This window comes from Tarenaya hassleriana, unplaced genomic scaffold (assembly GCF_000463585.1).
Source record: "Tarenaya hassleriana unplaced genomic scaffold, ASM46358v1 Cleome3, whole genome shotgun sequence".
Classification (NCBI taxonomy): domain Eukaryota; kingdom Viridiplantae; phylum Streptophyta; class Magnoliopsida; order Brassicales; family Cleomaceae; genus Tarenaya; species Tarenaya hassleriana.
In genome coordinates, this window is record NW_010966177.1 from 4,986,637 (window position 1) to 4,998,026 (window position 11,390).

General features: G+C 34.8%; 2 protein-coding genes across 4 annotated transcripts; both read right to left on the reverse strand.

The window, feature by feature from the left end:
* Window positions 1–2,647: 2,647 nt before the first annotated feature.
* On the reverse strand, window positions 2,648–3,928 carry LOC104819445 (glycine-rich RNA-binding protein RZ1A-like). Of its 2 annotated transcripts, none has more exons than XM_010549515.1 (3): window positions 3,823–3,928; window positions 3,468–3,589; window positions 2,648–3,383 (listed from the first exon to the last, which is right to left on the reverse strand). In XM_010549515.1, exons 2-3 carry the CDS (start codon window positions 3,576–3,578, stop codon window positions 2,880–2,882), a joined length of 615 nt encoding a protein of 204 aa, XP_010547817.1. In that variant the 5' UTR covers window positions 3,579–3,589; window positions 3,823–3,928; the 3' UTR covers window positions 2,648–2,879. The 2 variants fall into 2 exon arrangements, with proteins under 2 accessions (XP_010547817.1, XP_010547818.1); XM_010549516.2 differs by having other exon boundaries at window positions 3,468–3,662; window positions 3,823–3,893.
* Window positions 3,929–4,943: 1,015 nt separating this feature from the next.
* LOC104819446 lies at window positions 4,944–7,042 on the reverse strand. Of its 2 annotated transcripts, none has more exons than XM_010549518.2 (2): window positions 5,671–7,042; window positions 4,944–5,450 (listed from the first exon to the last, which is right to left on the reverse strand). In XM_010549518.2, the coding sequence occupies exons 1-2, from the start codon at window positions 6,259–6,261 to the stop codon at window positions 5,433–5,435; spliced, it is 609 nt and encodes a 202-aa protein (XP_010547820.1). In that variant the 5' UTR covers window positions 6,262–7,042; the 3' UTR covers window positions 4,944–5,432. The 2 variants fall into 2 exon arrangements, with proteins under 2 accessions (XP_010547820.1, XP_010547819.1); XM_010549517.2 differs by having other exon boundaries at window positions 4,944–5,469.
* Between the last annotated feature and the right edge of the window lie 4,348 nt (window positions 7,043–11,390).

Below are 11,390 nucleotides of genomic sequence, written 5' to 3' on the forward strand. Positions count from 1 at the left end.
CATCATAATAATTAGTATATTTATAATATCATATAAATGATATGAAAAAAATTAATATAAAATTATATTAGAGTTTTTTATATAAATTTAATTTATTTTAAAAAAAAATATCAGCTCGTTGAGCAGCTCGCCAGCTCGCCGAACCAGGCTTATTGAATACGTGTTCAATGAGCTCTGGCTCGTTAGGCTCATTTTTTAACGAGCTGAAAAAATTACGGCTCAGATCGCTCGTTTTCTGACAAGTCACGAGCCAGCTCGCGAGCCGGTCTCGTTTTGACACCCCTAGTTTTTAACAGCCCTACAGGTGTACGCAACGTCGGACCGTGACGGCCCTCGGTGCCAAGCGCTTTCAGATAGATCCAATTTATCTATCCATTTGCACAATGTGAATACACAGAAATTTAATATAAAAATGCTAATGTATTTTGAGAAATTTAGAGGAAGAAGACACTTTGGGAAATTTTCTCTAATTGATTTTTTATCAAATGTAAAATTAAACTACAATTTATACTACATGTAACCAGAGTTCGATATTTAAATATAAGTGGGAATTAATAAAAAAAAAATTATGAAAAGGGAGCCAAAATGAACAAACTCCTAAAAACATAACTAAGGGATACCAGCTGGAAATCTTGTGCAATTGGATTTATGTAAACTGTTTTGCAACTTGATACTCTGCAATCCAACGTGGAGATTAATACTGTTTCATAATGTAACTCTACTGTTAGGGCTTCAAATACAATAGAATATTGATGACAAGTGTTTATACAAGCCTATATACATACAGCAAAATACAATAGAATATACTAAAGGACCAAATCTATATCAAATATTAACAATATTTCTGATAATATCTTCCTTGTATATTTGTGTGTGTGTGTATATATATATATATCAAGGATATAATTAATGTCCATCTTAATAGAACTTGAATACGAATAATAATTTTTAAAAAAAAAGTCACAAGCAGAGCCAAAAGAATGGTGGGCACTAAGCGGTGTATGGAGAAAGAGAGGGTGTTGCGATTTAAGAGACCACATGCAATTGCCAAATGCATATGCTGCAGTTTTCTTGTTGACATCGACGTCTTACCTTCTCAAACATCTTTGCTTTTTTTATTTGTCTGAATCTCACATCTTTCTTCCCACTATAGCTGTATATATATATATATATATGTTATATACATATTTAAATGATGGGGTCTAACAAAATGCATAGAAATCATGTGGAAATTACCGTGTTTAGGTCTATTTCTGTAACAGTGGGGTTTAATTAATTCACGGGACGTACAAAATTAATGCCATGAAGGAACCCTAATATAAACGCGTACGCCGAGTAAACAGTATCAATTCCTATGCATAGATGCATGCATACGTAGCAAATGTATACATACGCCGTATGGTTTATGTGCATCTGTAGGCGAGTGAGGAGGCTGGGTTTTCATACCTTTTGGGTAGGGGACAGATGGAATCTTTTCCATTCTTACAAGTCATGGGTGGATGACGTTATAAATATTTTTAAATCATTAAATAAAAGTGATTTTGCCAAGTGTATGCATGTGTGTGTATGTATGTATGTATATATGGATGGATGGATAACAAAGGGACTTGCGTCGCATCATCATCGTTGTTGTAGCTTTATTGAGTTGACACTATTCATTACTCTCTTTTTTTTTCTTTTGGGTTTTTTTTTTCCTAAGCACTAAATACTCCTTTTCTTGTTTTGTTTATTTACATAATTTAACTAATCTTTCAAACGACCACAGATATATCAATTGTTGAATCCAAGCACAGCGGTGGTTTGTGGGTTTTCACAATGAGGTAAATAAATCTCTTGCCAAAAAAAAAACAGTTTTGATGAGATAAACGATAAATAATAGAATTTAAAATTGTATTTCAAAGTTTTGAGAATATATATATATATATATATATTATGTTTTGAACAAATGTATCAAATTCCGACAACTTAGATAAATAAACCCCAAATTTGGTGGTTCAATTAGTAAGGGATGAAACAAAATTCTCTCACCCAAGTTCGAATCTCTATTTAGGTAAGAGTATTCAACTGGATTTTTTCGATCTTTTAAAAAAATTTATTTAGATCAAAGATCAGTGAAATTCTGAATTATTAAAAAAAAAAACTTAGGCACGTTAATTAATGAATGGCAACAATGCTATTTTTCGTTGGGTATCTTACATTTGGATTTGGCTCTTTATACTACCAAAAAATGGATTTAAGAAACACTAAAACGGGCTTCAAGCCCAAAAGAAAACCCTTTTCAGTTCCTTCGATCTATCGGCCGTGTGAATTTTATGTAGATTTGTACTAAATAAATACGAGTCAAATATGTAACTCAGCTGTAAAAAACAATGGCATGGTTGAAATTTGAAAAGTTTATATATACATTCGTCAAGCGAAAAGCTCGGTTACATGCAATCATGAAGAAATCTGCAGAAAGAGAGCTTCTCGTTAACGTCGTAGTTACGTACCTGATGCCGATGGCTATGGCATTTGCTCGGGTAGCTAAAACAATGGCAGTGTCCTGCAATTGGGCTAATGCTGCAGCCAAGTGAAACCAGTAAGCAAATGCAAATATACATATGATAAATATGTTACAGACAACAGCTCGGACATGGCGATGGCATCGTAAAAAAAAAACAGCTCTATCTTGGGACCATCCACTACCCAGTTAACGATGTCTGTCATATATAATGATCGAGAAACAGCAGAAACACCAAACCAAAGCCACAGATACTTTAAAACAACAATACAATGGTAGCATCATCATCATCATCTACTAGTTCATAATCAAAGAAATGATAAAAAGCAAGAGCCTTCGGACAGGCAGTGTATACATCATCATCACCGATAAGCTTTGATTATCCACCGGTTCTGGGACGCTCGTATGGGCCACGATTGTACCTATCACCTCCAGGACCTCCACGATTGCCACCGTCTTTGTTACGCCCCCCAGAACGGTCTCCACTACGATCAGGACCATAACGACCATGTCTGTCATCCCTTGCACCATATCTTTCCCCACTTCTACTTGCTTCAGAAGGACACTCCCTTGCGAAATGTCCTGGCTTTCCACATTTAAAGCACTCTCCTCCACCACCAGAACCACGCCCACCACCAAAAGAACGGCCACGGTCGCGGTCGCGGTCGCGGTCGCGGTCGCGGTCGCGGTCGCGGTCGCGGTCGCGACCATCATGATCCCTGCCTGACCCTCCCTGGTGTGGCTGGGCTCTGTCAACAGTTATACTTCGGCCATCTAAATCCATGCCGTTCATCGCTGCAATGGCTTCATCCATAGCTTTTTTCTCATCAAATGTGACAAACCCAAAACCACGGGAGCGCCCAGAAAACTTGTCAACAACCACCTGTGTCCAACACAAAAGGCTTTTATCTCATCAGACATCACATTCACTTGCGCAGGACAGCTAGTGGATGGCAAAAGACATTACCTTGGCCTCAAGAAGGTGGCCAAACTTTTCAAAGGCATCCCTAAGGCCACGGTCAGACGTTGACCAGGAAAGGCCACCAATGAAGCAGCGATACTCTACCTCTTCTGACATTTTCTAATCAACTGCAGTTTTCGGGAGAGAGCAAATATCAACCGAAATAGCCCATCGAGTATAAAGCAAAGCATAAGGTTGCAGCTGCAGTAACACCGTGAACAAAATCTAAAACCGGGGAATACCATGAAATCAGCACAAGCCGGAGAAACAATGGCACGACCTAAATCTAAATTTAGAAGCATAATTGGACGCAAACACATCGATTCTTAAAGAGTATGAAATCAAGACCAAGTAAGCATACCAGAGAGCACACAGGGATGAAACTTAAGTGCGAAGGAACCCTAATAGAGAGAGAGAGAGAAGAGATGCGATCCGAATGGAGAAGACGATATCATTCACAGGCAGGCAGGAATCCTATATGCTCGCTAGAGATTCGGCCAAATTGGGCCTATATGAATGGGCCAAATTGGGCCTATATGAATGGGCCAATTTAGGCCTAAATGAATGAGCCTATTTGGGCCTAAATGAATAGGCCTTCGGGTAATGACGCATTTTGTAGTCTCGCATTTTGACGTTTTATATTTCTGTTCATTGTTTTTACGGAAAATCCAAAAAAATTATTGAAGTAGGAGATATTAGTATCGATTTTTTGAATTTTTAAATGAAATATAAATTGGTCGATTTTGACATAAAAAAATATTAAATTTATAATTTTTTGATAAAAACATTATCGACGTTAAATCAGTTAACGATGATTTTACGTGACGGATGTAAACTTGGCACATCAGATAATTTTTTTTTTTAAAAATAGAATTAAAAAATAAAAAATAAATATAAATATATAAACAAATTAAAAAAATATATACAATATATTTGCAATACATATATATATTAAAAAATATAATTAAATTCAAAATAATTACAACGCAACGAACTTCTCCTTGAAAGACGAATTTTATTTGTCATCTTTATAATTCGACTTCTACACATTATTTACAATATATATATAATTGCAAGATAATATTCATATAGATTTATTATATGAAATCAGCAGGCAAACGTGTTTGGTCTCTGCCCACATTTTGGTTTTATATTTATTCTTCATTCGCTTGAACTAAACTTAAACGAAAGAGGACTAAAATTAAACTTGTTCAAAGTTATCATATGATTATAATGCATAATCTCTGCAAAAATCCGCATTGAACGACTTTTAGAGTATTATGCATGTATGGCTCAATTTGTTTTGTCTTCATATTCATTCTTCATTCGTTACAACTAAACTTTAAACGGAAGAGGACTAACTGAAGATTTTAGAAGAAAATCAAGTAGATTGGAGAATGAAGATCAAAGGGAGAGAGAGATTATTGTTGATGTATCCTTCTGCAAGGTTTGTACGAAGAAGATAAAGAAAAGTAACCCAAATAGGTTACTTGGTTCTTCTTATTATTCATGAATATTTGTTTACAATATATAGAATAAAGACTTAGAAAGGAAAAGGAAAAATATGCATATGAACGTTGTGAGGATCTAAAAGGAAATGGAAACATTCCTATTCTAGGTAGATAGAAGGCAAATTACGTCTCCTATATTTGGCAACCATGATACGATGGGTATCAATCTGTTGGTCCTTGATTTATGCAGAAATGATCCTCATATTAACTCCCTTTCATGTGTTAGTCTTGCCTTTTAATATTATGGTTGAATCAAATGCTTCAACCGCTCGAGTGTTGTCCAAGAAAGATGAGTTATGTAGCTCGGTTTGTTCTTCAGCATTACTTCGTTCTCCAACATTCCCCCTCAAGATTAGCTTGGAGAAATGATGAAAAGCTAATCTTGGAGAGCGAATACCCTTGTGGTTGCGTTGACTTATATCCAAGCATTCCAACTCTTTCCATGGAGGTTCCTTTGGATTTAAGCTTCCAAAATTTCCTATATTCATGTTTATTTGCTGTAAAATCTCAAAGAAATGGTTAGAGAACATATCGGAGACCATAACACTCCGTTTAATACACAAAACCAAATATAACGATGCAAGCATATGATTTTTATCAAATAAAAGTAAAAATAATGTTCTTATATGAATGAATTCCAAGTTTAATGATATTGAATTATGAGACAGAGAATTGTAGAAACTCATAGGTAATGTCACCTCCGTTTTGTACTCGGATACTTGCATTGTGTCATTTTTAATAGAGAAGCATACGAGTGCTTCATACCATTCCCCCTCACTCGTGAGCTTCTCGACACCATGAAGTTTCATGATTATTGGTTGGATTTTCTGATCATAAACACTAAGACAAGCAAACATATCATTTGGAACACAAAAATCGAAAGAGATAGGAGAATAGAAGATACTACAAACTTGGGTTTCTCTCCATGCAAATGGGATGCTCGGAGTCTTTATTGTACTCGGATATGGAATGAGTTCAAATGGATGTAATGCCTCTTCTTCGGGGTTCTTTGCCTCCGTTATGAGGTCACTCACAATCGCATCTATTTCTCTTCCTTCTTCTTCTTCTTCTTCTTCCGAGAGTGCATCATCCAAGTCATTACCCTTGTCATGGTGTTTTTGATCGGTTTGTAGGTCTCCATGCATTGGTTTCGCCTCTGCAATGCTTTCTACCTCTCTTAAAGTCTCTGGTATTTTGGCTAAGACGTCTTCAACATTCCAATGCTCTCTATATTCTGGTTCTTCATAAACCTCTTCATACTCACAATCACTATCACAATACTCACACATATTGGAGTGAAAAGGGGGTAGGGGAAAAAAAATTTCCGTCTCGGTTTGAAATGAAAAGACCGAGGGAGACAAACAATATAATAACCCTGGCTTGAATGACTGGCCAACGATTCACTTGAAGAAAACTCTCCTTTTGGTTTGAATGAATGACCAAAAGAAAAAACAAAATTCTGAAAAATGAATCGAGTAGGCTCCTCTTCGGTATACTCACAACCGAGAGGAAATATACTTCGATTTCGCAGCGGAATAACTAAAAAAAAACGTAACAGAGGGGTCCTCAAGACCTTATGGCTCTGATACCATGAAGATTTTAGAAGAAAATCAAGTAGATTGGAGAATGAAGATCAAAGGGAGAGAGAGATTATTGTTGATGTATCCTTCTGCAAGGTTTGTACGAAGAAGATAAAGAAAGGTAACCCAAATAGGTTACTTGGTTCTTCTTATTATTCATGAATATTTGTTTACAATATATAGAATAAAGACTTAGAAAGGAAAAGGAAAAATATGCATATGAACGTTGTGAGGATCTAAAAGGAAATGGAAACATTCCTATTCTAGGTAGATAGAAGGCAAATTACGTCTCCTATATTTGGCAACCATGATACGATGGGTATCAATCTGTTGGTCCTTGATTTATGCAGAAATGATCCTCATATTAACTCCCTTTCATGTGTTAGTCTTGCCTTTTAATATTATGGTTGAATCAAATGCTTCAACCGCTCGAGTGTTGTCCAAGAAAGATGAGTTATGTAGCTCGGTTTGTTCTTCAGCATTACTTCGTTCTCCAACACTAACATTAAATTTTGAGGAAATTTGCGCTATTATATCAATTTTGGTGAGAGATTCAAAGCCTACACATTTTTTTCCTTCATGTTAGTGTTGGAGAACGAAGTAATGCTGAAGAACAAACCGAGCTACATAACTCATCTTTCTTGGACAACACTCGAGCGGTTGAAGCATTTGATTCAACCATAATATTAAAAGGCAAGACTAACACATGAAAGGGAGTTAATATGAGGATCATTTCTGCATAAATCAAGGACCAACAGATTGATACCCATCGTATCATGGTTGCCAAATATAGGAGACGTAATTTGCCTTCTATCTACCTAGAATAGGAATGTTTCCATTTCCTTTTAGATCCTCACAACGTTCATATGCATATTTTTCCTTTTCCTTTCTAAGTCTTTATTCTATATATTGTAAACAAATATTCATGAATAATAAGAAGAACCAAGTAACCTATTTGGGTTACCTTTCTTTATCTTCTTCGTACAAACCTTGCAGAAGGATACATCAACAATAATCTCTCTCTCCCTTTGATCTTCATTCTCCAATCTACTTGATTTTCTTCTAAAATCTTCAACGGGGTCGAACACGAGGACCGGTTGCTAAATCCAAATCTAAATCAAAAGTAGATCAAAGCAAGCAAGCAAGTGATGATGGAAGTATATGGAATCTATAGGAAACAAAATAAGAAAGCAATGAAAACGAGTAACCTATCAAACAAGGATGACTACGGGTATCGGGATCGTATTCGCGTGTATGGGTATATGCTAAGCATGCGAGAATAACGATTATGACTTGTATTCGGGAATCGTCAAGCAACAAAGATAGAGAATTCACCTCTCGGTCTACTAACTCCCTACCTACAGAGTAACTCGTCAATCTCTCGATCTATTCAAGTTAACCCTAGGTGCATGAAGAACGCTATCATCAACCCTAGATCGATTAAACCATATCTCTATGTGAATAATACGATCTACCCTATTGATTTTGATCCGAAACCAACTCATATCTCTATGTAGTTTAGAATCTAAGATAATTGATCATGGGGTTAGCAAACATCAATCCAATAAAAGCGCAAATCAATAGAACCGAAACAAATCAAAACCGAAATCCAAGTTAGGGTTCAAACATACCCAAAACACAAACGAATCCCTAACCCATAGTCGTGGATCTACTCACGGTTCATGGAAAACAATAAAAAGAACAGAGAAAAGGAGATAAAAGAGAGGAAAGAAAAGCTCATGCAGATGTTTAGTCTCCACGATCGAATCTTCCTTCTTCTTCCCGTGAAGATTTTAGAAGAAAATCAAGTAGATTGGAGAATGAAGATCAAAGGGAGAGAGAGATTATTGTTGATGTATCCTTCTGCAAGGTTTGTACGAAGAAGATAAAGAAAGGTAACCCAAATAGGTTACTTGGTTCTTCTTATTATTCATGAATATTTGTTTACAATATATAGAATAAAGACTTAGAAAGGAAAAGGAAAAATATGCATATGAACGTTGTGAGGATCTAAAAGGAAATGGAAACATTCCTATTCTAGGTAGATAGAAGGCAAATTACGTCTCCTATATTTGGCAACCATGATACGATGGGTATCAATCTGTTGGTCCTTGATTTATGCAGAAATGATCCTCATATTAACTCCCTTTCATGTGTTAGTCTTGCCTTTTAATATTATGGTTGAATCAAATGCTTCAACCGCTCGAGTGTTGTCCAAGAAAGATGAGTTATGTAGCTCGGTTTGTTCTTCAGCATTACTTCGTTCTCCAACACTAACATTAAATTTTGAGGAAATTTGCGCTATTATATCAATTTTGGTGAGAGATTCAAAGCCTACACATTTTTTTCCTTCATTTGCAAGCTATAATTTTGTGTAAAATTTTGACAAAAATACTTTTGCTTTATTGTCTAATTTTGATATTGTCATTTAGCATCCAAAAAATAAAAAAAAAATGACTTTTTAGGATGAATATATTATGTAAGATGAAACTATTTTTTTTTACGGGAGAGGGGAACCTGTTTTTGTCTACGAAAATCCGTTTTCGTCCGGAAACTTTTTAGAACAAAAGTGTTTCGTGCGGGAGAAAGTGTTTTCATCCGAAAAATTATTCATAATAAAATTATTTCGATTGAAAATGTATATTTCGATCTGGAATTATTTCGAAGAAAAAATATATTTTGTCAAATTTTAAAATATTTAAAAGTTTCTGGTTATTAATTAAAAAAAGAGTAATATGCAAATAACAAAAAAAATATATATACATTTTTCAAATACCTCCGACTTTTTGCGGCACTTTACCAAGAGCCCCTTCAATTTATTCAAAATTATCAAATGATTATTATGCATAATCTCTGCTAAAAATCCGCATATGCATGTATTGTTCCCTTTAATTTTTTCCATTATCCGCATAATGTGAACGAGTTCAAATGATATTTTGACTTCTAAATCTTCGACGTCCTAAATGCAGATTTGGTCAACACCCTACGAGATGATGACACGTAGCATCTTATCATATTTGACACGTGTCAGGGTTAACTGAGCCCACATAAACCTAATTCTCAATAATATACATACCACGGAGAAATCATTCATCAGCAATCTAATCTGTAAGTTCTAAAAAAATAAAAAAAATACATACCCACCCACACACTTGTCATATATAATAATAATATGATAATTTCGACCAATATTGGTTTATAAAAAATAATTGAAAATACTTTTATATTTTTTTTTTGAAGGTACTTCTTCCTCGTGGACACGTTTCAACGGTCACGATCTCGTACCGAAAGGACACTCCATAAGATCAGATCGTCTGACGACGATACGTGTCGGAGACTCTCGATAAGTGGGGACCACGAATAAGCTAGACGATAAAATAATACTTTATTTTTAAAGAGTGAATGAGTTAAAGCCCCACGACAAAGCCAAACAAAAAAAGAGGCAGGTGTCCTCTGCTTATTTGTTTTTTTTCTTTGGTCGTCTAACGACTTTGATATGTCTTGTCCAAAGGCCTCGCTTCGTTCGCTTCATCTCTTGTGAAGTATAGCTGGCTCGATCCTATCCGTACACGCGTCCTTTCCTCCACGTCGATAGATTACGTGGCAACTCCAACGGGGAGTGTTCTTATGAATTAGAAATGTTTTATAAATATTGATGGAATGTGTGATAAGATACATATATAAATATGCATACATGCATCCGACCATCCCGAAAATTTTGATGTAGATATTTGCATTAGATGGTTATAATTTTCCACATCAGCAGCAATCTCTCTATCAAATCTGATTGTAATCTCCATTCAAATTTAGATAATTTAATCAATAAAATGAGAACGAAAATGTTTTTCTCATATCTAATTAGAATTTCAACTTTGGAGAAAATGTATATTTTCAAATTAAATGTTCGACTCCAGAATTGATATGAACTTTGATTAAAGATACTCATTACCAAAAACAACACGTGTTGAATCCTCTTATTATAGAGAAACGCAAGCATACCAATAGTAATAATAATCGACAAAGTCCCAAGTAATTGCATCCCAACTCATACAACGAGTAAATATTCAAAGAAATACGTAAAGTTTTAAATTTTCTTTATAAAATTTATAAAATTTTATAAAATTTTAAATATATTTGCTAAATGCCTCCATATAGAATATTAAAATTAGATTGTGCCCCCTTCTAAATATTTCTCTAGGTCGGCCCATGGATCGCGATTCGATTATCATCATGGGAAAATGTAGAAAAATATTAAAGTCTCATCAATGTATGAAAACTTCTTTGTAGTACTGATAATGTTCCACAACCACAAATAAAATTATACGACACATATTATTAACAGATCAAAATTATGTAGATCCTAAGAATTATAACATTATTGTTTTTTCTGCATTATATATAACAGTCGTATCAAAACCTCTCAATTTTATTATATGTCCATAAATCTAATTGAGTTTATGCAATATGAAAACTAATTATCAGGGCTGGCTACTAATGAAACGAATATAATATGAACTCAACAAAATAATGGAGACCTGTTAACAAAAAAATAAAAATAATGGAGGCCTCATTTATTTGGCCCACAAACGAACCCGATAAAAGTATACAAAGTGGAAATTCAGCATCGAAAACAAATCAAAAGATAGGTTATTATTATTATTATTATTATTATTATTATTATTATTATTAGAGGAGTTAATAAGTAAATCATTCAATTTTCAAATGATTAAAGCCTGGTTAAAACGGATATATGCTAAGCAATCAAAGAGAATCCGTAGCGATGACAACTAATTTCTGCATCTGTCGCAATTTGCGACTATGTTTCCGACGACCTGCGA